At 41.2% G+C, this 23,849-nt stretch overlaps 1 protein-coding gene across 9 annotated transcripts; it reads right to left on the reverse strand.

Annotated features, from left to right (window-relative positions):
* Window positions 1–777: 777 nt before the first annotated feature.
* Window positions 778–23,420, reverse strand: ST3GAL5 (ST3 beta-galactoside alpha-2,3-sialyltransferase 5). 9 transcript variants are annotated; one of them, XM_064418973.1, is made up of 9 exons: window positions 16,485–16,631; window positions 15,025–15,107; window positions 13,657–13,744; window positions 12,213–12,324; window positions 10,414–10,522; window positions 8,160–8,503; window positions 6,589–6,775; window positions 4,563–4,721; window positions 778–3,389 (listed from the first exon to the last, which is right to left on the reverse strand). In XM_064418973.1, exons 3-9 carry the CDS (start codon window positions 13,703–13,705, stop codon window positions 3,126–3,128), a joined length of 1,224 nt encoding a protein of 407 aa, XP_064275043.1. In that variant the 5' UTR covers window positions 13,706–13,744; window positions 15,025–15,107; window positions 16,485–16,631; the 3' UTR covers window positions 778–3,125. The 9 variants fall into 9 exon arrangements, with proteins under 9 accessions (XP_064275043.1, XP_064275047.1, XP_064275049.1 ...); XM_064418977.1 differs by lacking the exon at window positions 13,657–13,744 and having other exon boundaries at window positions 12,203–12,324; window positions 16,485–16,623; XM_064418979.1 differs by lacking the exons at window positions 13,657–13,744; window positions 15,025–15,107; window positions 16,485–16,631 and adding an exon at window positions 23,041–23,420.
* Between the last annotated feature and the right edge of the window lie 429 nt (window positions 23,421–23,849).

The raw sequence follows: 23,849 nt of genomic DNA on the forward strand, positions 1-23,849 counted from the left end.
GGAGAGGCTCTCTTCAGAACTCTCTTCAGTTCCTTATCAGCAGCTCAACAGTCCCCACAAGTTTAGTACCCAGGTTTGATGGCAGCCCATCACTGCAGTCACCCTTTTTGGCACTTCCCCACTCCAGAGTCAGGCAGCTCTTCATGTCTCCTTGTGCAACTTCCTGCACAGGAACCATGAAAACATTCAGTACCAGAACAGATAAGGCATAACCCTGGCTGTGACAGCTCCTACAAAGAGAGTCACAAAAAGGATTTCAATGCAGAACACATGGCTTTATCACAGCTCCCAAACTCTTTGGTGACTTTTTAACCAAACACTATTAAGGCCTATTTACAAAGGATGCAGATTCTTTGCAAAGCATAAATCTGTGAAACAGTAACAGAACACACAGAGCTTTGTTCTTATCTCACTCCCAGTGAGGCTGAGGCACAGATCAGAAGCTGCAGTGTTTACACCATTGTAGGAAACACACCCCTGATTTTAAGGCCAATGCTATAACCCAGTCCAAAATATTCGCATCCACATTAACTTTAAAATCTTGGAAGCCCACACTTTGGTCAGTGTTGAGAGGGTTTCTCTCTTCCAAGCACCAGACAGATAATTCCACTGACAGGCATTAAAAAGGCATAAATGAACAGAGAAAAAGTTACCAGCTACCATCTCCCCTGTTTTGGGGTATGTGGGATTGCATCAAGACTTTCAACTGGATCAGCAAGACATGCAAAATCCTTAATAAAGGAGGGAGAACAAATAGCAAACTGAGAGACAAATACATAAATAGAAAGTGGTTTCATCAGTTTATTGCCTTTTGCTGCCATTTCATGGAGTGTTGAGTCTGCACAGACTACCATGGAGAACAAGGTTTTATCACAAGCCATAAAACAGGTAGGCACTCTAATCCTACATCCACACAATTTGCAAATTTGACAGTAAATACAGCATCTCCAAAAAGCTATTGGCATTTACATTAATCAACTGATTATTTTTAACTTGCTGAACAAAACAAAGTGGTGAGGGACCACGTGCTCAGACATACAGACTTCTGATGTATTCAAGACATCCTCCCAACACACACATTCTGAAATCCTCCAAAATTTCATTAATGTAATCTGCTTCCAGTTCAAATACCAGGAGAAAACAGTTACTGCATTTTAATATATTAACTAAAGGACTATTTGTATAAAACTCTTCACACATGAAATATTTTTAAATTAAATAATATACATTAAAAAAAAAACAAACTAAAAATTTATTGCTAGTATAAAAATTAATGCTTTTCATGGAAGAGGAGGCTACATTAATATTATTGCTATCAACACAGATAGTGCCAGAAACAAGAATTCCTGATTTTCTAATTTGTTCAACCCCCACAACTGGCTTTGAAGGACCTATAGACATGTGGGACTTAGGAAAGATGAGGTCCACAACTTTCTTCAGTTATGCTTTATGATCTGATGTCCTTTTGTTGCCTCTCAGTACAGCAGTGAGCATCAGTGAGCTCCTGCATTCTAACATTATCATTCATCAGATCTGCTCTCCAGTGAAGAAAACCCCAAAACACAACCACCCTAATCTTGCATTTCCACATGAGTGTTTTTAAAATTTAGAACTACAACTTCATTAATCTCTTCATCCATAACAAAGAAAAGTGGGAACATTCACCAGGTGAAGAGTCCATGACTAATAGCAATGTTTCTAGGCCAACTTTTGATTGATTTACTGACAAGCTTCCACTGCCAAAGGAAGCTTTTTTCTCATGCTGTAGATTGAGTAACACCACTCCTCAGTGCAAACAGTCAAACCTGATACTCTACTAATAACAAAAATATAAACATAAAAACTTGCTCACAGGTCTGCACAGCCCAGTGCCTTTGCAGTGCACTGATTTCCACCCCCAAGAATATACATCTATAGCTTTCTTTCCTATTTTTGTTTTTTAAATTTGCTGTTTTCAGCAGTTATCTACCTTGTTACTCGATTATGCTTCTTTCTTAAAGTGATTTTCTTCTTAACTTATACACTCACCCAATTACTGACTTGGGGAAAACCAACAATTCTACCTCTCCAATTAGTCAAGTCTGGACTTCACAAAGGTTATCAGCATTGCAAACTATTAAGGTGATAATATCTATAATTAATTACTTAAGGATCATAAAATTAACCAGTGGAAATTGTAATCTAGTAATAGATTTTAGAATTGCTAAATGAGTGATACAAACTAGTGTTTTATAGAACCAGCAATTCTCAAGTCATTCAAAAAATAAATTTTAAAAAAAGGGGCAGATTTTGTATTAATGCCACTTCTTTAATTGGGGTAGCTGAACTCTGCTGCAAATCATCTAGTTAGAAACATTTAGGCAGGTCTTCAGGAATGGAAATGACAAATGATCTGGTTTGGGTTAAAGCCTCCTCCTGGCTAAATCCTCTTCTAGAGTGCCCTGGGCCCAAACGTGCTTCACAAAGCAGGATTCTAACCCAAAACATTAATACATCAATGGTTTTAATATCAATCATGAACATCAAAGTACTTACTACTCCGTTGTTGCCACAACAATTCTTTTTCCTTCAACTCCACTCCTACATTTGTCCTTCACCACCCCAAAAATGTATTAGCAAAAGAATATAAATATTTGAGGAGTAAATGCAATGCTCAAGTTCAAGACATGCAAGACTTGAGAAGCATATGCCTTTCTTTTCATGGCATGCATGAAAAGGAGTCATGATACCAAGAACTGGATCAACAAAGACAGCAGATCAGGGAAAAATAACTCTTGCACATTCTGTTAGACAATTCAGGCCAGCCACGTGTGTTCCATATACATTTGAAAACAAAAAAACTGCTTTTTTTGACAACTTAAAATATTAAATATATTAAATGGATGTCTTTCAACTCCAAGCTGAATTGACAAGATATTTACACAGCTATTCACAGAAATGTGCAAAGTAAATTCTCACAGGAAAATTAATTTAAAAGTCTGACAACTTGAACGGGACATTAAAAAAGGCAGCAGGGATCCCATGTCCATTTCATGTACACTTTAAAGAACTGAAGAGAAGGAAAGGGTTGATCCAGCAGAACCTCTGGAAATGTAACAAATCCTATCCATGCTGCAAGAAGGTCACTAGCTGTCTTTGCTGCAGAATTCACAGTGTATCCCTCCAGTGAGGTCTTTGACAACTTTTTCTTTGATCAGTTTTTGCAGGAATTTTGTTTCACTTGTCACATTGTGCATAGTTTGTTCTTTCATGGCAGCCATGCAGAGGTTGTCGTAATAGTGCAAAGGTGTGCTGGGCTGATCCAGGTTATATCCAAATCCTGCTAAGCTCACTTCATCACAAAGATGTGTGGCCAGAACAACTGCTGTGACCCCAATTGTAGGTACATTCTAAAAAGGGAGAAAAGTGAAATTTTCTCAGTTCAAACATATTGTCCTTTACCAGGTTTATAAACACTTTACAAACTTAATGACTTTGTCTATTCCCTCTCCTCATTCAAAACTAAAATCAATTATAACTACAATTAAAAATCAATTCAATGATCAAGTAAAATTAAAAACTCCAGGGCAAAATACCAATACAATTTAAGTATTTGGCTTTTGGCTGTCAACACTATTTTTTTTTTTCCTGTGAAGGCAAGATGCCCTATCACTGTGTAGTTAAACTGCAAGTGATCCTTCACTTCAAACAGTCAAACAAACCCTGACAGAAAGCTAAACTTGACATTTCTTGATGTACACTTAAATCTTGAGCAACAACAGGCTCTCTAACAGCATTCTTCACAATATGACTTTGCAGTGGATTACCTGTGAAAGAGGCAAATATACTACAGTACCATTAAGATACTCAGCTTGGTATTTTATGTTATTTTGATAAATAAATGTGAGAAGATCCTTCAAATATTTGTGCAATAATCTTAAGTGCTTTTACATTTTGGTAAAAAGATGGTGGTTAGTAATTTTTGTAGTTCAAGAAAACTAGTGACATTCAATTTCTCAAAAATGCAATTAAAGTACCAAAAATGCAGTGTATAATTAAACCAGGCAATTCATCACTCTGTACCACTGCTGGAGCAGAGGACATGGAGGGAGGAAATGCCCATCAGCTGCTACTGAGCATTCTCTGGCACACACAGCAATTCCAGCTGGAAGGCTGCTTCACACTAGCCTGGTTTCCAGGCTCTCTCTGCTTTCCCTGCAGCTGGAAACATCTGGCTACAGCTGATGGCTGGTTAGCTTAACAGGGCTGTTTTTAACAGGCTTAACATACATCAAATGCATGTTTTTAAACACTGGAATGAGTTTATGTCTCACTGCATCTGAATGCAATTTCATGTCAGCATACCCAGGCAAAATACCTCATCTAAAAAGGTCAGCTGAAATCTTACCTTGATTTTGCACAAGAAAATACAAGAGTCTTTTGAAAGCACATTAATGTCCCTATTAACTTAGACCAGGTCAGAAACTGCATAGAGAAAGTAAAAAGCCCAAAACTTTTTTCAGTTTCTTATTTTATTTACTTTGTATTTTACTGTCTCCTTTTGGTGAAAGGAAACTTCTTACCTTATCCCAACCCCAGAATTTTGACCGAGGCTCAGGGAACTGTAAAATGTCCAAAGCTGTCTCTTTGATAATGACTGGATTCAGAATCCGAAACTGCTTTGGTGTCAAAGGAATTTTCTCAACAACCCCCTTCCAGAAGAAGAGTCGCATTAACAGAGGCTAAGAGAAATAAAAAATTAGTTCAGAGGGAAACTCCGAGACAAAAACAGCACACAAGTTACAGAATTCACTAGTGACCCTGAAAAATTTAGGAAACAGTTTACAGCTAAGGTGGCTTGGAAATATCACTGCACAGATCAAATGATTGACCCAAAAGAGGAAAAAACCTTCAAAGTATGAGGAATTGTAGAGAAGACAGCAGAGGGAATAGTTGCTTATTCTGAATATTTGACTGCACTTTGTGTTTATCAGTCAACATATTCACCAGCACCCATGGGTTCTTCAGCCTAGCCCAGCACAGCTGAGCAGGCAACAGTATTTAAAGAAATGGGGAAGGGAAACAGTTTCCCAAACATTAACCAGGCATTCTGAAGCAAGCACCAGATTTAAAACAATTGTGCTTGGGCTCTGAAGTTGTTGTTTGACAGCATCCACCTAGTGATAAATGTAACCCTTCAGAAGAGGATTTACACAGGACTCAGACTCTGATCTCATGCCACTGCAGTCAGTTAGATGCCTGCTAATGGAAGAAGAAGAAATCCCAGGAAATCACACTAATTCTGCAAGTCTTTCCATGAAATGGGCAACATTAAGCAAACAAACTGATACAGCTTAACACAGACCTGTATTTTTTAACAGGTTTTAAGAAGCAACAGCTTGAACTGATCAAATACAGGTTGCAGTGCTCCCATTTTCCCAACCATGCTCTGGATCAATTTACTTCAGTGCCTGCACAGAGAGCTGAGCCAACTGACAGCTGAGTGTTTGAAAGAAGTAGGGTTGCAGCTCACAGAATCACAGAGCCACTGAAGTTAGACAGGGCCTCTGGAGATCACAAGGTCCAACTCCCATGGCCCAAGCAGACACCTTGAGCCAGATACTCAGGACCATGTCTAGATGATGTTAAGGAAGATCTCCATGGATATTCAACCTGACAAGTCCCCTCTTCTATCACTGGACATCACCAAAAAGAGCCTGGCTCCATCCTCTTGGCACTCTCCCCTCAGATATTTATGTGCATTAATAAGATCCCCCCCATGCCTTTTCTTCTCCAGGCTAAATACTCCCAGTTCTACCAATCTTTCCTCATGGCAGGGATGCTCCAGTCCCTTAAGCATCTTCCTGACTCTTCAGTGTAGTAGTAGACAGTCATGGTCAAGATTAAACACACTTTCTCATATTGTAAAAATCACAGAATTAAGAAAGGAATTTGGAGTACCTAAACTAGCAGAGATCAAACTGTTAAAAGATTTGACAGGCTGCCTTCTACTGCCAAGTAATTTTTACTTGCTGAAATTATCTGCTTGCAGATTAAAAGAGGTGGAAGCCACCAATTCACATTAATTTGGAAACATCAGACCCTTGGGAATCTCAGCTCCTTAGGAATGTCAGCACTTCTGTAAATATTTAGTGAAAAATAAGCAACTTCATAATTTAGGAACCTTAGACAAATGTTCAATTACACATCAATTCCATGTAAGCCCATTGTAGCAGTACAGACTTTAGCTGCTAAAAAAATGGACTAGCATTCAGAAATCTTCTCATTTCTATTTTGGGCTCTGCAGACTTGTTCAAGTCACTTAAACCAAATGTGAAATTAATTCCACTTCAGCAAACACTCAGTATGTCACGTAGCCTGGTGCAAACCACCAATATCACCACAAAAATAGTCTTATTGTCAGCATGGGGCTTGAACACAAATGCTGGTTCAACTGTAACTAGGAGACAGAGCTAAAAAAACCCCAAAAGGTTATATAAAAGATCCTCAGCACGATAAGCCAGGAAGTAACAGATCAATCAGCTTCTTTAAGCATTAGAAAACAAAACAAACAAAAATACATGTACGTGAGACTGTCACATTACATACCAAGGTTTCATTTTTTACCATGGCTTGAAGCCAGTTGAAATCAACTCCTTTAAACAGGGCAGCCACAAACAAGCTTTCAGGAGGATACTCGTGCTCAGAAAGGGGGGCTCCCTCGGGGTAAGTCATGCGTATTGTTGTTTTGTTACCAACGTGAGCCGTGTAGCCTTGCACTGGTGCATCATTTAACCTGGGGGAAAAGAAACCCACAGTGGAGGGGTACTAAATAAACAGGTTACAATCTCATTAAATATCAGACACTAAACAAAAACTTGTTATTTGGCCCACAGATTTTTAACAGAACAGACTACAGTGTTGTCTTACAACCCCCATGTTCTTGCCTCATTCACTCTTCCAGCCCTTATATCTTTGGGAGGAAGCCAATTCTATTTCTAGATTAAATGGCACAAATGCAGAACTTGGGAAAGAAAAGCTTGAAGAGTAAAGTGACTTAACACAGCATTGCAGAACTTCATATCTCTTGCTTTGCTTAAAAGAAGCTTAAAAGTGGAACAGGAAGAAAACACACAGAAAGTTGCCTGTGTATCCTTTTCATACATGTATATTTATACATACACACACAAAAGTATTCCACACAAAAAAATCATTCAAATTATCCCTCCAATGCAATGTAATGCATCCTGTGGGTTTGTATCATTTCCAGCTCACCAAAAACTTCAGATGCTGACACACTGCTGACAAGAATGGCATCATCTCCCTCCATGAGTTCTGCAGAATAGCTTGAGTTCTGCAAAATAGCTCAAGTCCTGCAAACTTTTCCAAATCAGCAGAAAAAAGACCTTCATCCTGCCATCCCTAATTTTAGAGGACAGCTAATGCAAGTTCTCTGCTCCTCCACATGCTAACAAGGTTTGTTTACCTTTGAATAAGGGCTATTGATTCAATGAAATATTTCCTTAATAAGATGAGCAAGCCTCATTTACAAAACAAGTTGAGAAAATGCTGGTATTAATTTTATTTGTGACTTTGCATGATTCAAAATAAGTTGGTTCAAACTGTAATGTTCAGAAGGCACAGAGCATGTAATTCAGATGTCAGAGATCAAGGCAATCACAGAAAACAGTCAATGGCCTTGTAAAGATAAGAGAAGATAAGTGTGCTATAAAGTGTGTACTGAAACACCAATTAATTTTTATTGTGTTTGAAATAGCTGTCATAAAAAAATCTTTCAAATAAGCATCCAAACTAGCTGTGGGGAAAAAAGCAGAGGTGAGTCCTTAAGTCCTGAAGTTTAAGATTTGAAAGCTTTAAAATAAACCCAGTAATGTCTACTTGTCTATGATGTCACTAGTTTCTATCTAGTTTCTGCCCATGTGATTTTTGTACCTGAAGTCCACGAATAATTACTCTGAATTCCTTTCCTGTAAACATGACATTTTACTTTGCTCCTAAGCCTTCAAATTCCACCAAGTCCCAGGTAAATTTCTCAAAAGCACTTTCAGAAACAGTGTGGTAAGTTGCATCAATGTTAGAGATTATTTCCCTTTAAAAAACAATGCTGGCTCATAAAGTAATGAAGAAGTAGTTGGAGTCCTTACATGGAAAGGACATACCTTATAACAATATCAAACTGATTCAGTAAGTGACCCAGCTCTGATCCATGAAGAATTCCACCACTGCCAACAACAACACAGCGCTTACAGGGCTTTGACTTCAAATCTTCTGGTAAATCATGCTCAGGTAAGAGTTCAAGGAGATCTTTAAGTTTATCAGAGAACTTGTGAAATCCAAAAGGAGGTGCATATTTAAATAAAGCTTCATCTTCGTTCATATTTTTCCTTACAAAGGGAGAGATGTCCATGCTGTATTTCTCTGCTAACAACTTCTTCATCTCATTCTTTGCATGAGAAGGTCGGCACTGCTCCTGCAGCACGGCGCTGGCAAATTGCTGTGCCCTCTGAAACAAAACACACAGGACTCAGCCAGGAAAGGCAGCTGCAGGAATGCACAAAGTCCTCAAAATGTGGGCTACCAGCTGACCACCAACAGTTTAGCAAACACAGGGGTTATAAAGAAAGCTTCAGTGTGGAAGTACAACAATTTGGAAGCATTTACTCAGATGTAGATATGAGCCAGTGCACAGTGAAAACCTGCAGAGAAATTCCTCTCCACTCAATCACTTAAATCTAGACATGAGCTTTTCTGAAGAAGATATTAGGCTAGTACAAGTGCTAAGTGAAAATGATCTGTTTGTACCACCATTTTCAACACCAAATAACAAAATCCAGACATACATCTACCTGTCTAATTTCACAGCAAATGGAATTCCACTCTGCTCAACTGCATGACCTGAGTTCTGCTCTGAGATTCCACCAGAGACACATCCACTGGGTAAAAGTTCTGTGCAACAGCAGCTGGACTCACTTACTCATCAGAATGAAGCAACACTTCTTCCATAAATATTGCTAAAGTGCTAATGACTAAAACATGACTTTAAAAGGAATGCCAGGTGGGGGTATTACGGGCCTTCTCTCAAAGACTGGTCACCAATATAAGAGACTACAGTTCTATATTGCATAAAAAAATAAAGTGACAGACAAAACTACACATTGATCCATCTCATAATAAAAACAACACACTATTAGTGCATGTTTTTAGAAATCTGTAGTGGCAAGCTGGTATCTGATGCAAAAAGAGAAAGAGCAAAGGTTCCTCCACTGTAATTAAAAAAACCCCATGAGCAAACACAGGAGTCAAAGGCACAAGATTCAAATCTACTGCTAATTTAATTCTCCTCTCCTGCTAAGGAACAATAGTGTCTATTTGAAGACGCAGGGAAGGAAATTCTGATGCTGGTTTTTTGGTTTTGTTTTTTTTTTTCTAACCAAGATTAACCTACAGAACTTCCTCTACCACCATTATGAAGGTTTCTGCATAAACACCACACTGGGCAAAGCATGACTGAACAACTTCACAATGTACTTTTTGAGACAGCAATAAATACAGTCCATGAAGGTTTGCTTGGTTTAATGTGTTTGTGCTTCAGAATCAGGAATGTTATTGAAAAAATAAATAAGTCAAATGAGGAAAAAGGGGAGGCAAAGAGGCTCAGAAGGGGAAGGAGATGCACGGAAGATGAGGGCAAGTGTGGGAGGATGCACATGCACTAAGGCTAAGATTAGACTGTCTTAAGGCAAGGTTTGTGCTAGAAGTTGCCTTTGAGCACTGAGACATTCAAAGACAGAAATGCAACAGCCCTAAGCCAGGTAAGTTCTGTTAGAAAGTGCAAATAGGATAAGTAGCAAAGGCTTTAATGGTGTCTGTTACACCTCTTTGAAAGCTCATGCAACACTGTAGCTAAAGTAAGCAGCTGCTACTTTGAATGAATAAATGAAATAATAGCTGCACCCTCTTGGACATTTATCCTGTGATTCCAAAAACATCTGAGCAACTACAAGGTGAAGCAGATTGGGAGACTGGCTTAGGTGAAAAAAAGAAGCCCTTTTGGTTTAATATATTAGTTTTGGGCGATTTTAATGTGGGACTTTTCATTTGCATCAATCTTCTGATCACCAGTGTCATCTGCACTGACAAAATGGGATGATGAAAGGTCCATTTCAAATTTTAAAGTCATAGTTATCTAATTTCACCCCTAAAAACTCAGTTTCTCTGTGTGCTTCTGTTGTCTTTTTACAAGAAAAAAAACAGAATGTTTACAGCTTGAGATGAAGTAAAATACAATTCTGCTCAATAGGTAATTCCAGCAATTTAGTTCTTTGCTGTAGAGCCCTGTAAGTCTTGTATTGTCAATTAATAACTTTTTTTTAAGCCAAATGAAAAAAAAAAGCCAAAAATACCAACACTTACACGATTGAGGTCCACATATGGCATTTTTGTTCTGTCACATTCCTCAGGGTCAAGATGTAATTTGAGGATATAAAGGAAGCACCCTCCAACCACAAACAGTGCAAGAATTCTAAAAACAAACAGGACAGTGAGGGGTAGGAGAGAAAAACAAAATTTTTTTTTTTCTGATGTTCAATCAACTATTAAATCAATATTTTTAAGCAAATTTAAGACAGTTGAACTTGATGTGAATATTTGCATTTCAATCAAAAAAGCCCCTTTTGCTTTGTTCACTTCAAGTCTTGTATAACTCTTCAAAGTTATCTGCACAGAAATATGAACACATATGGATGCCTGGATAAGGAAAACCTGCCTCATATACTTTAAGTGTATCTCTGAGGAGTCAAACAGTTCTCCTCACATAATGAAACCAGGAGTGGCTTTTTTATTTTTAAAGGTCTTATCTTAGAAAACATATTTCCACACAAGCTGAAAAAAAGGCTGGATCTTCAAATGGCATGATTTGGGGCCAATGGCCACCACTGACACAAAACTTTCAACCCACTGGCAGGACAGAATGCAGAACTTAGATGCTCAGGCTGAAAAGCCTTAGTTGCTTACACCCCCAAAACATGCAGCAGAAAAAGTGCAACCAACTTGAAAATTGAAGAACATAGACTATTCATATTTTTAATCTACTAATTTCTCATTCCTAAAGAATACCAATGTTGATATCCAAAAAGTCACTTAGCTCACTTCATGTTTAAACCCATCTGACGAATAGTTACATCATTATTTGGTTAAAGCTGTAGTTTTTGCTCAACTATGTAGTTTGAGCTTTCTAATTGATTTTCATTTCCTATTGTTTCCTAAGGACTGGATGTTTGTTTAAATGTCATTAAAAAATGTTCAAGTTATTAAGTGCCCAATGCTTCTTGAAACTCCTTCAGATGAAGTTAGTACAGATTTCCAATTTTTTTTTAAAAAGCTTGTACTGTGTGAACTAATAGATGCAATCCCAGCACTCAGTGTGCAATACAGGCTGCAAACAAGGTGACCACTGGAAAAGCAGGACTGTCCTCACATCTCAACTAAATTACATTGTCCACTAATAGGTGATCTAAGAGCTTCATTAGCATGTTAGGCAGCAATCCCTGGAGTTCAGCCAACAGGCAGAGAGCAGGAGATTCATAGCTGACAAATGAGGCTGGTTTTCCTCCAGGAGTTTATCAAGTATCCCCAGATTCAGCTGGGGTTGCACCATTCAGGTTTATATAGCAGTTTGTCTTTGGGTTTTTTAGCTTTAAGACCTAAAAATTCATATGGCATTGCACTAGTGAACATTTTAGGTATAAACTGGTCCTGGATCTATGTGTGCACACACCCTTTAATTCTAATTTGATGTCAAGCTATAAACAATGGAGTAAGGTTTTTGGTGTAGCATTCCAGAATGTTTCATAACAAAATAACTACATGAAAACACCTCCCCAGGATACCCACTCAACATCCACTGGCCTTCCATTCCCACAGTTACCAGACTGTACAGAAGTCTCAGCACTGTTATTTATCTGCATATAAAAAAAGATTGGAAATACTTGTGAGTGGATCTCACTTTGGCTTTGGAACACAGGTACTACAAGTTATCCTGGCCTCCACAAAGTGTTTTCAGTATCCCACAGAAAGCTGTATGCTCAACCCTCCATTCACAGCCTGTGGCAATCCCATGCCTTGATTTCTGCATCCATTTGGCAGTTGCCCAGGCTGGGTGTAGAACAACTGTCCTCTGTGTAGCTGTGACAATGACACTTACTTGCGAGTACCTTTTAAAAACCAGCTTGGTCTTCTCATCTTCATGTGCAGCCACCTTACACCATTGCACAGGAGGTGAATGATCACTTTTCAGCTTCACAGAGTTATTGTCACTCAGCACTGCTGTAAAAAAGAAAGAAAAAGTGATCACAACTTTTGCTGAATTGAATAAAAGTTCACAGGACACTCATGGAGTGACAACTTTGTCTCCCAGAGAACACTGTGATTCTTAGTTATGGTGCCAGGAATACTGAATTGTTTCTGAGCTCCTTGTGATCAAGAACTCACTCACTTCAGCTGCATCACCAAAACATGATTCTAAAAATGTTGCCAGGTCTTTGCATGCTTCATAAGCCTGAAGTCTAACAATTGCCAATTACATCAGTTACTGTCAAGCACTTTTGTTTGATCTGATCAAACAATCTAAAGAATATGCTCAGGATATTCAGGATCCTTGACTCAAAATCAAATCCCTGTGTTATGCCCCCCACTAGGCTTCAAGGATGGTCTCAGCATACAGAACTCACACAAGCCATCCTCAAAACAGGAGCTCATGTTTCAAATTATCTCCCTGGTTTTCCCAAAGCCAAACAAACATATCTCATCATCACTGCTCTGAATCTACCACTGACCTCTTCAGCAGCCCCAACAACATAGCCAGCAACATCAACAGCAGGCTCCAGAGAGGTGTGGAGGGAATTTCTTCCTGGCACACTGCAGGGCCAGGAGGCTGCCAGCACAGGGAAGCACAGCACAGCTCCCTGCACTGAGCATGGGGTAACCCAGCAGGACAGCACAGTGCTCCCTCACAGATGGGCAGGGCACTGATCCTTAGCTGATAAGAACAGCTCCCACAATTTCTATCAGCACACTCCAATATTCATTTTGGGAAGAAAAATGCAGGCTGGCACATCAGCTTCTCCCAGGCTGCTGCCAGTAACTCAAGATGTGAGAATGGAATGCCCATGAAGAGCCCACCTGGTTTTCCCAGGGAGAAGGAACACAGGCAAGGGTTTTTCCTGTCCTCCCCACCCAAAGCAGCACTCCCTTTGATCAGCCAGCCATGGAAAGGTGCAGCCTGCTCCTCCACAGGGGAGGATTTCAGCCTGCTCCTTCCTTTGATCTCAGTGCTTGACCCTCTCTGCTCTCCACTGCAAAGGTGCTCACCTCTTCTGTTCTCCTGCCAAGAGTTCTGTCGCAAGAACTTCTGAAAAAGAGCAAGACTAAGGGAAGACTTTTCTCTAGGGATAACCTTCCTCATTCTCTTTTCCACCTCTTGTTATTGCTTATGGTGATATGACCCATTTGAACCAGCCTGTACTGCCACTTGAAAACACTGCTTGATTGGACATTCTTAAACAAACAGATGTTCTTAAACACCAGGATGAAGGAGATGAGGAGACAGAAGTACCCCCTCCAGATATCAAATCCAGCCCACTGCAATTTCAAGGGAATCTAATTCAGAAGATGACTCAGTCAGTCTCTTTGCACCGGGAGAAATCATTACTGATAATCACAGTAGAAGGTCAAATGCCAAAAAACCCTGTGAGGGTGGGACAAGGAGAGACAAAGATCAACAATTGCATCTGAAGCCCTTTGAAGAGCAGGCAACAGTCAGGTCATGCTTCCAAGGTCACATGCAAATGATTACAACCCACAAAACAGAGCAAGGCAGGAAAATCCTAATGGTTTTTGCCAGCAGGAAACTTGACCACTTACCTCAAACACAAGTAACTTGGTTATTATGGCATCATTAAGAACTTCAAATTCCCCACCTGACTATTTACTAATTGCACAGACTCTGAGCTGTCACACCCATTTGCAGACCTTTGGTACAGTCCCTTTGAGATCTGGAATAAAATCTGAAGTCACTACCATCATGGTTGTCTTGAAAAAGAGTAAACTGAAATTTAAGGGGTAAGTTACATCCCCTGGTCCCCCAGAATTCTAGCAGTTAAGCTGGAAATCAAATACAGCTACCACACAACCTGTCAGGACACAGGACAAAACAGCAGGTCACAGGGAACCTGTGAAGCCTTAATAGCTCCTCATTTTCTCAGAGCACACCTCATCTTTACTGGCTGAATCTATACCACTGAATAAAACCAGCACTGAGGTGCAAAACTGGGTGTTGACACCACCATCCCAGTCATCCACATCAGTTTCCTCTCAGTTACTATTGGCAACAAATAATTCAAATTCACATGGGTAAAATTTGTTACAAGGGCCATATCCCAGGGTCAATTATGGATCACCAACCTGAACTGCTCTGCCTTGAGACGTTCAGTGCCAACCCAGCAGGACTGGTACTGTCAGTTTTACAACACACATCCTGCCTGCCACACTACACAGAGAAGTCAACTCAGCAGCTCTCATGCAGTACCTGGACACTGACACAGCTTCGAGGTGACAGCAATCCACAGAGACACTGCCAGGATGCACAGGGAGCAGCCCCAGTTCATGGAGCAAGATCACACCAGCACACAACAGGAGCTGTGACCAGAGGATGCTGCAGAGTGAACACAGCCTGCAGACCATGTGGAAGCTCCAGGACTGCTCCACACAGAACAGAGAGGACATTCCATCAGATCACCTCAGAGGAGACTGCCTCATACCAGCACAAACAAGAGGCACCCAGCACTGTTTGGGAAAGGGATGGGATCACTCACCAACACCGATGGCTCATGGCAGGGACATGAGCACTGAAAGCACAAAACAAGGCAGCATTACATCTGCCAGCCCCACAGATCTCCTCAAACACAGCTGGGGAAAAGCATAAAATGGGACCTTTTTAAAAATGAAAAAGCAGGAAACAAGCTTCACCTGTTTTCACTAGAGAACAATGCAGGTATTAATTCTTTCTCAGGTAAACATAAAGAGGTAACTTGATCACAGTCCACAGGAACCTAAGTCAGAATGAATTTTGCACAAAAGAATCAGTCAAACTTGGTACCAGCCTGCAAGAGATATAAAAGACACAGAAGGAACTAAAGAGGTGGAGGGTGATGAAGACAGAAGGGAGTCAAACAGGAATGCAAGACTGCAATAAGCTACTGCTATCAGAAAATGATCCCTGCCTCTGAGCAAAATAAATTTCAGTTGTTCCCTGCTTCATTCATCCTGGATCCGCAAAAAGAAACAATGAAACAGAATTTAATTCATCACCTCGACACATCCTTTCCAAGTCCAACTCTCAGTATGCACAATGATTTTTTTTTGTTATATAAACAAGTAAGTGACATAATGTCAGTTTTCATTTCCTTTGCAACAGTTTACTTCAGTTTAACTTTTGTCAGTCATGATCATCACAGATGATTCCTTTCTCAAACAAGTCAATATATATAGATCAACACAAAAGTCAAATGCATCTGTCCAGCACAGCATTTTTTTTTAATTACTCAGGGTTGAATCCTGCACCCTCATTCAAGTCAATGAGCCCTTTCACTGGCAGGAATGGTGCAAGAGTGCCCAAAAGAGCAAGGTGGCAGGAACAAGCACCTTAAAGTGCACCTTTCCCACAGGCTTCCTGAATTAAAATCTGAGTTTGCAGAGAGAACCAGAGCAGTCAAGATCCCAGGAGGACCAAAGAGATGTTGCATACAAAAACCATTCCATTCTTTCAGGAAGGGGCCCTGCTACAGTTGTTTTGAAAGCCATACATGCAAATGTCTCAATTTGTGTACAAAACACAGCTCAGTAGTGTTGTGGTGTTAGGACCACATTTTGCATTGACATTTCTATAGTTACTCATTGTGGTGTAATTAGTGAGGACTCAAGGGATTAAAATTTGTTTCATCTACTGAGCTTAAGTGATCTGTGCAAAGCTGCTACTAAGGCTAAATTGTCCATTAATACAATATACTCCAAAGCTTTTTGTGGTGTTATTCTTTTCACCATGATTTACTTTTGTCTCATTGTTTTTCTTATGCAGACAACATTTCCACACTTGGAGTATTTCAGAACCAATTCATTTAAGCTTTCAGGAAGTCTTTTCATGTGGGAATGCTAAAAGCTAAAAAGCAGCATGTATCAAGTTGTACATAACCACTGCCACACCCAGGAAAATGCATTTCAGCACCTGGATTTAGCCAAAGACAAAGCCCAGGTCTCTCAGCAGGCACGGGGACAGGAGCAGACAGCCTGCACAGGACTGCAGGATGATGCACACATCCTCACCATGCTCCCACCAACCCCCAAAACCACAATCCCACACAGGTGATGCCCCCACTTAAACTTTCCCCTCTCACAGCAGCACCAGAAGCAGTGGGAACACCCAGCTTTACCAGGCAGTCAGTAGCAAGGTCTTGCTGCACAAAGCATCCTTTGAAGTTCGTGTAAGGAGATGAAGCAGCTTGCAGGGCAAAGCCCCAGAAAATGAAACCTGAGTCACACTTATGTAAAGGAATTACAAATCATGAATGGTGGGGCTCCTGCAGACATTGAAACAGAAACTAGAATTAATACAAAAATACCCAAAAGCCACATGCTCAATTCGTGCCTCTTCCCCTAAATCAGAGACACAAATTACATTAACATATTTCCAAAATCAGTAAAGGATAAGATGAAAGCCACTTAGTTTTAAGCAACATTTGTTTCAGAAGAGAAGCAGAAAGTTTTAAAGCAGAGAAGGTGTTTTTACACCAAAAACCTGAACAAGACACTTTTTATTGAGATGTGGTTATTGTTCAGTAATGAATTCTATATGAATTTCCTGTTCTGTGGCTTTTAAACAAGATTTTAAAAAAACCCCACAGATATACCACAAAAGTTCATGCAAGAAGTTAGACAAGAATACCTAAGAAAACTTTAACTAACTACACACTGGTTTTGGACACATTTGGAGAAAACAAATGCCAAAAAACTGACAATTCCAACATTAATGCCTGTGACTACTTGCAAGAGTTGGGCCCATGAAAAGATTACACATTTCAATCTATCCTCATTATTGACCAAATAGACAAGTTATTAATTTTAATTAAGGTTTTCAAAATTGATAAATTAATAACATTCTCTTAAAATATTGTATGTCAGAACATGAAAAACAGTTTGGTGACATTTACAGTTAGGATTGATTTTGTTTGCTTCTGCAGTACTGAAATCCACAGCAATCAAAATGTAAGGGCTGAGACATTAAAAAAAGGGAATGAATGACTAATTAGATGGCGGATTTTTGGTTTATGCTTCAAAGCCAGAAGCATAGAAGCATAAGCAGAGATTCTCAGATGATACCCAAGGAAAGATGTAGAATTCTTCATCTTTTGTTCTACTTTAAGAACATCATTACAAAATTGATTCAAAAATCAGTATAAAACTCTCCCAATTCCTTCCTACATCCATCCCACAATCTGTTCAATTCTCTTTAATTGCCAAACCAGTCTTGACTCAGGGAATTTTGATTCAGGATTTTTGTCAATGAATACAACTGTTAATCATCAAATCTAATATTGGAAAGAGCAAAATAACTGATGAGTAAACACTGTCTCTTACCAGCCTACCTGGTATAGGAGGCCCACAAACCCTCCAAGGTTTCCCCACTCAGGGACTCTCCCTATCAAAGCATGAAACCTTCAGATCCTTCCCATGCTTTCAAACATCATCATATCTTCATTGGAAACAATAAACCATAAACAAGAAATTTCACAAAAAACCTCTATCTGTTTATATAAAACATGACAGACAAATCTTAAACCAACAGTGGATCAGGCCTCATCCCAATAACAAATAGGTGGGAAAAATGGTACTGCAAAGAAAAAAATGCTGAAGCCAAGGAGAGTTACTTGTGCACCCCACTGAACACAAAGGACTCCACAAGTGTTGTACAGTTAAACTGCTGCCTTACAGCTGCAATCCAAGGTATTTTTATCCACCCAAAACACAAAGTATTTCTTAATAGAAAAACAATTTGGAAACATATTCTCTTGTGACATGAAGAATTTGTTATTACAAAACAACCAATCTGGAAAATAAAAGAACATCCTCTAGCAAGAGGCACTCCAGAAACTGCAGTGTAGTAAAGGATTGCCTGGCTTTCATGGAATCACAAGATCATCCAATTCCAACCCCCTGCCATGGGCAGGGACACCTTCCACTGTCCTAGGTTGCTCCAAACCCCTTCCAACCTGGCCTTGGACACCTCCAGGGATGGGGCAGCCACAGCTTCTCTGGGAAAGCTGTTCCAGAGCCTCACCACCCTCACAGTGTTAATACTCTTCCTAATATCCAGTCTAAACCTGCCCTCTGCCAGTTTGAAGTCATTCCCACTTGCCCTGTCCCTCTGTGCCCTTGTCAAAAGACCAGGTCATGTCCAGCCCCTCCTCCACCAGCATCCCCAAGTCCTTCTCCTCAAGGCTAATCCCAATCCCTTCTCCTCAAGGCTAATCCCAATCCCTTCTCCTCAGGGCTAATCCCAATCCCTTCTCTGCTCAGCCTGGATTTGTGCTTGGGATTGCCCTGGCACAGGTGCAGGACCTCCATGGACTTCATGAAGTTAACTTTTCAATGACTTCTGCAGAAGCGAATCCAAATTTTTCAGCTGAATTTCAAACACAGGTTTAACAGATCAGGAAAGCTAACAGCCTGCCCACATGTTGAAATTGGATTTAAAATCTATACAAGGAAAGTAAAAACCTTTCATCTGGATGGCCCCTATTTGCCCATATTGACAAAATACTCAGGGAAGAAGAACAACAGACAAGTTATCCCAAAGGAACTGTGTCTGATTGGAAAATCTCCTTCTATGACACAAAGAATGCTGAAATACCTTCTTAAAGGATTTTTTGTTCAATGGTGCATGACAAAAATCCTTTAAAATCACCAGCGTGAGGAAAAATTCCAGTGATATTAACGATCCAAGGGAGACTTACTAGGAACATGCTAAAGCATGAGAGACTTTTGTGTCATGATTTGTAGCAATACATTCACTCTTTTATGTTTATCTTCAAATAATTTCCTGATCACCATCCTACCACTTCCTATCACAAGACATAATGAGACAGCATCCAGGGAGCTGTGGCAGATTAAGGACTGACATTTTCTCACCACAGGAAAAACGTGAAGCTAAATTAAAAAATTAGAGACTTCTGCCAATTATTTCTTCATCTATCACTATATAAATCCCACAGTAAAGTTGGCACTTTGAAATTTAGACACTTAAGAAACTTCACTTGAATATTATCTGCTTAGTGTGTATTACTATTGAATGAAAAATCATTTGGCATCTGCTTTAATGAACAGAGTCAGTTGTTTTGGTTAATTGAAGACTACATCTGTGACAGTAGAAAAAAGTTTAGCCTATAATATGATTATAAGCAGCTACAACATACATCTTACAAAATGAACTTTGGCCAGAAAGGCCTTTTTATCAGACAAAAATTTAAAACAATGCTGTCTGCATGATCTGCACTTCATTTGGTAAAATCTGTCTCCTCAGAAAATGAGAACTTATTACTGAACCCTATTTGTGTGGACATAATTGGTAAAAAGTGAAACAAGGAGCAAACGAGAAAGAGCAGTTGACAAAAACTCTCAAAGGCACCAACAGGATGACAGGTGAAAATTATTTTTCCTGGAGCCAGAATATCACAAAACAACCTTAGTGTCCTAGAGGCATGAAGATTTTTCTGTCCTTGCCTTGTGACACTCTACTTGTGTTTTCTTCTCATTGTTTGATGGGTCACTCCTACATCCTTTTTGCAACATCAACCAGCAACTCCTAAAGTCATTAACAACTTTACATAATTGTGTCTACTTGAGCACTCCTTTCCTTTAGGAAGGATAACATAGTCAGGCTACAATTTGCTGTTAACCTTGGGTCATCCAGACAGAACATCAAAAGAAACGGTTTCAGCTCAAATACAGTCCAATTATCAGCTTAACCACAGATACTCAGAGTGTAACACCATCACTTCCTCTCAGCATCATTCACAGGAAGCTTTTTGGAGATTAGCAGTCCAAAATAATCAAAACAGTCCTGCTAAAATAATAATATAGGGAAAGAACTCCTACTGAGGTTCTAAATGACAGCTCAATGTTGAAAACAGGGATGTTCTCTTAATTTCACACCTTAGCATCCCCTTCTCTAGTCAAACTTTGGAGGCTTTTCTCTGAAACCTCTTTCAGGTGCTCTCAAGTGAGTAACAGAAAAAAACCCCATAAATAAAACATGAACACAACAAACATCAAGATGTGCTTCAACACTTAAGAGTGCTGCTGATGCTTTGTGACAGACAAAAGCAGCATCTGAATATGGATTTTTTCTGATTCACAAATGAACCACAGAAAGTCAGTGTCCCAGCCAAGCAGGAAGAAATGGGTAACTCAAAGTATTGCTGTTGTGAACAGCGTGCTATTAAAAATTTAAGTTCATTTCTTACAAGGGAGTTCATTTCTTACAAGGGAAGCTTTTAGACCTTCCCGTCCCTTTTCCTTTTGGAGCAAATCCCAGTTTTCCCTCCCATGCTACTGGTGTAAGAAACAGTGGCCTGCCTGCTGTGGATGTTCAGAGCCTGATGTCAGCCACCCCTCAGCATGTGCTGAAGCCCACAGGCACACACTGAATGAAAATCTCCTCTCTGCACATCTCCCCTCTCTCATCCTCCTCCCCAGGCCCACTTGAGGAAGAACTGCAGAGGAAGAGCCACAGCAGCCAGGAAGGGAGGAAGAAAGCACAGTGCACCAGGACAGACATCACCTGCTGTGAGCTCATCCTGCACAAGTGGAAGAGATTTCTGAGCCCCTGCAAGGAAGCCCAAACAAATTAGGTCTTTCCCCTTACATGGGAAGTTTGAGGGGAAAAAAAATCTTTCCTAAAAGAAATGGTCTGAAAAGGCAGGGCATAGCATTAATCTTTACTGGGCTAAGGAAAAAGCAGACTTAACATCTTAACATAGCCAAGATGTTTCATATGACATCTGAATTATGCAGCAGAATAGCACCCAAAAAATGCTGATTATGAAACAATGTCAACAGTACAGCAGCATTTTTACCACACTATCATCTAACACTCCAAGACATGATAGTGAAATCACACCTGAGCTTACAGAAGCTAGAGAGGAGATGCCAAAAGCCTCCCATAAAGAAAAAGCAAAAAATAAAATTGCAATAGAGCAAAAAACATTGCTGTAAACAATTTCAATGCTTAAGTTCTGAACCTGAGACTTCAGGACCTAACAGGCTGCAGAGAGTGCTGGTGGGATGGGAAAAGGAAGAGCCTCTCCCAAGGAGAACAGAGAGCTGGGCTTGTCCAGCTTTCCACAACAAGAACTGAGAGTTTGTCATTAGATACATCAAACATGTAAACACCAAAGCCAAAACCAAACCTTTCAAACAAAAGCATGATTTTAGCACACAGGAAAAGGTGGACTTAAACAAAGAGGGACCATGGGCAAAAGATTCCCAGGCATAAAAAGGAATAGTCTTGCCATAGGAGTAATGGAAAATAACCGACTACAAATATTTTAAGGAAGTCTTTAATAATTTATGAATGACATTATCAGTGAGAGCTGCTTGTGACAGGCAAGACTCCTCCATGATCCTGAAGTCCTGTGTCCAGTTGGTTTTGAAGCACTGGATGTGCCTGCTGGGGATGCTTTAACTTGTTCTGTTACAGCAAGTTTCATTCAGACTCACGTGGAATTTGAAAATTCCACCATGACAAGTTTGAATCATTGCCTGAGTCTTTTTCAGTTATTTAGCCTTTACTATACCTCAGGAACTACTGAAGTCTTCCAGGGCCTCTTATTCTAAACAAACAACCTGCCCACCAAATGCTCCAACTGTGCAGCAGTCTTGGCATGTTTCACAACTGATGTGTGCAAAGCAAACAAAATTGAACATTTTTAACCCATTCTCCTCAGTAAAAGGAAGTTTCTGCTACCACACTTTGTCATCCTACATCCTGCTCCTAACTGCCCGTCAACCATTTGGCCAATCTGCTGGAACTCTACGGAAGGAAGGATGCTAAACCTCAAAAAGTTGCAGGAAACCAGAGGAGGGATGAGCTCATTTCTCATCATCCCCACGGAAGCAGCCAGTGCGCCAAAACGCTTTTGTGCCCTAACTCTCCAGCTGCATTTTGACCTCTTAAAAGAAATTCCCCGAGTTGGCTCGCAGAGCGCCTGGGAGACAGCTCAAGGTTTCCTGCTGCATGATCCAAAAGGGAGATAGCAACCTCACTGCAGCAAAACAGATGGAATAACACGGTCTGCATGGAAAACACCCCTTCTAAACTGAGTCTGCATAGTCCCACTGTAAGCTGCAGTTTAAAAAGATGTAGCCACTCCAGAAGCATAAAAGAGCACTTATGTCAATGAGTTTTCTTTAGAGAAATGATGAATATACGTCTTTATCGCCCCTTTTCCCCCAGAATGACACAAAGCCAGTCATTTTCCACCGCAAAGCTGTTTGCATCCAGTAGTTTAAGGAACATTTCCTAATCATTTCCCTAACTAGAGAGAGCTGCAAAATAAACATCCCTCCTCCAGCACCCTTATAGTTTGATCTTACCTACTGAAACAGATAAAATAGATACAAAACAAATCTCAGCACAACGGGGGGGAAAAGGGAAACTCTTTTCAGCGAGTAGCGCCGAAGCAAACAGAAAGGTTTTGGCAGTAACAGCAGAAGCCGTGTCTGGTTTGCATTCACATCACTCCAAGCATGAAAAGACAGAATCCCTCACAAAACCCGCAGAGAAGCAGAAGCCTATAAATCTCGTTCCAGAAGAACAACTCCAGACAGCCGCAGCTAACACACCCTCTCCCCTCGGCAGACACGACCTCCGCCGCCCATCTCCTCCGCAGCCCGCACCTCCCCATCCCCGCCTGGAAGGGAAGGAGAGACCTGGAAGCTCCGGCGCTGGCGGTGGGGCACATCCTGCCGGCTGCTCCAGCCCGAGCCCGCAGGCCCCGCGCCGCCGCATGGGCCCGGGCGGGCGCTGTGGCCGCTGCGGAGCCCGCGGAGCCGCGGGCGGTGCGGGCGGTGCAGGCGGCCCCGGCGCTCTGAGGCGCGGCGCGGCCCCGCCGCAGGTAGCGGAGCCGGCGCGCGGCGGGGGCGGCACGTGGCGGCGCGCAGCCAATGGGGGGCCGAGCGCGGCGGCGCGCGGGGCGGGGGCGGCGCCGGCCGCGCTGAGGGGATGCGGGAGGGCCGCGGCCCCCGCCCCGCCCCGCGGCTGCGGGGACAGCCGTGCGGTCCGCCGCTGCGGTGGCGGTGTCACGGATAAGCGCTTTCTTCACCGTTTTTCCTCTCCCCCGCAATAAATCGTGGGCTTGGGGGTTTTCCCAGCCCACCAGAGGAGACCCGTGTCTGCCGTCCCCTCCTTGTGTCTACCGCCCCCTCCTTTTGTCCGCCGCCTCATCCCGCTGCCGGTGCCTTCACTCGCCCTCTGTGGAAAAACGAGGTCGAGCCCCTCAAGTCACAGCGTTTGAGCTGGTTTTAATTGTGTTTTGCACTCCCAGGAGCTTTGGAGCGTTGGGGCTTTCAGGCCTCCCCGCAGCTGTTTTAGGGAATCATCACTTTTTACACAGAATGTGTAAAAAACCCCAAAAAGTCTGGTTTAGTTGCAGACTTGTGTAAGCGGCCGCTTGACTTGCAAGGGAGGGGAAACGACCTTGCAAACCCATCTGACCATGGCCTCAGGAGTCACAAGTTGC

This window comes from Passer domesticus, chromosome 4 (genome assembly GCF_036417665.1).
Source record: "Passer domesticus isolate bPasDom1 chromosome 4, bPasDom1.hap1, whole genome shotgun sequence".
NCBI classification, from domain to species: domain Eukaryota; kingdom Metazoa; phylum Chordata; class Aves; order Passeriformes; family Passeridae; genus Passer; species Passer domesticus.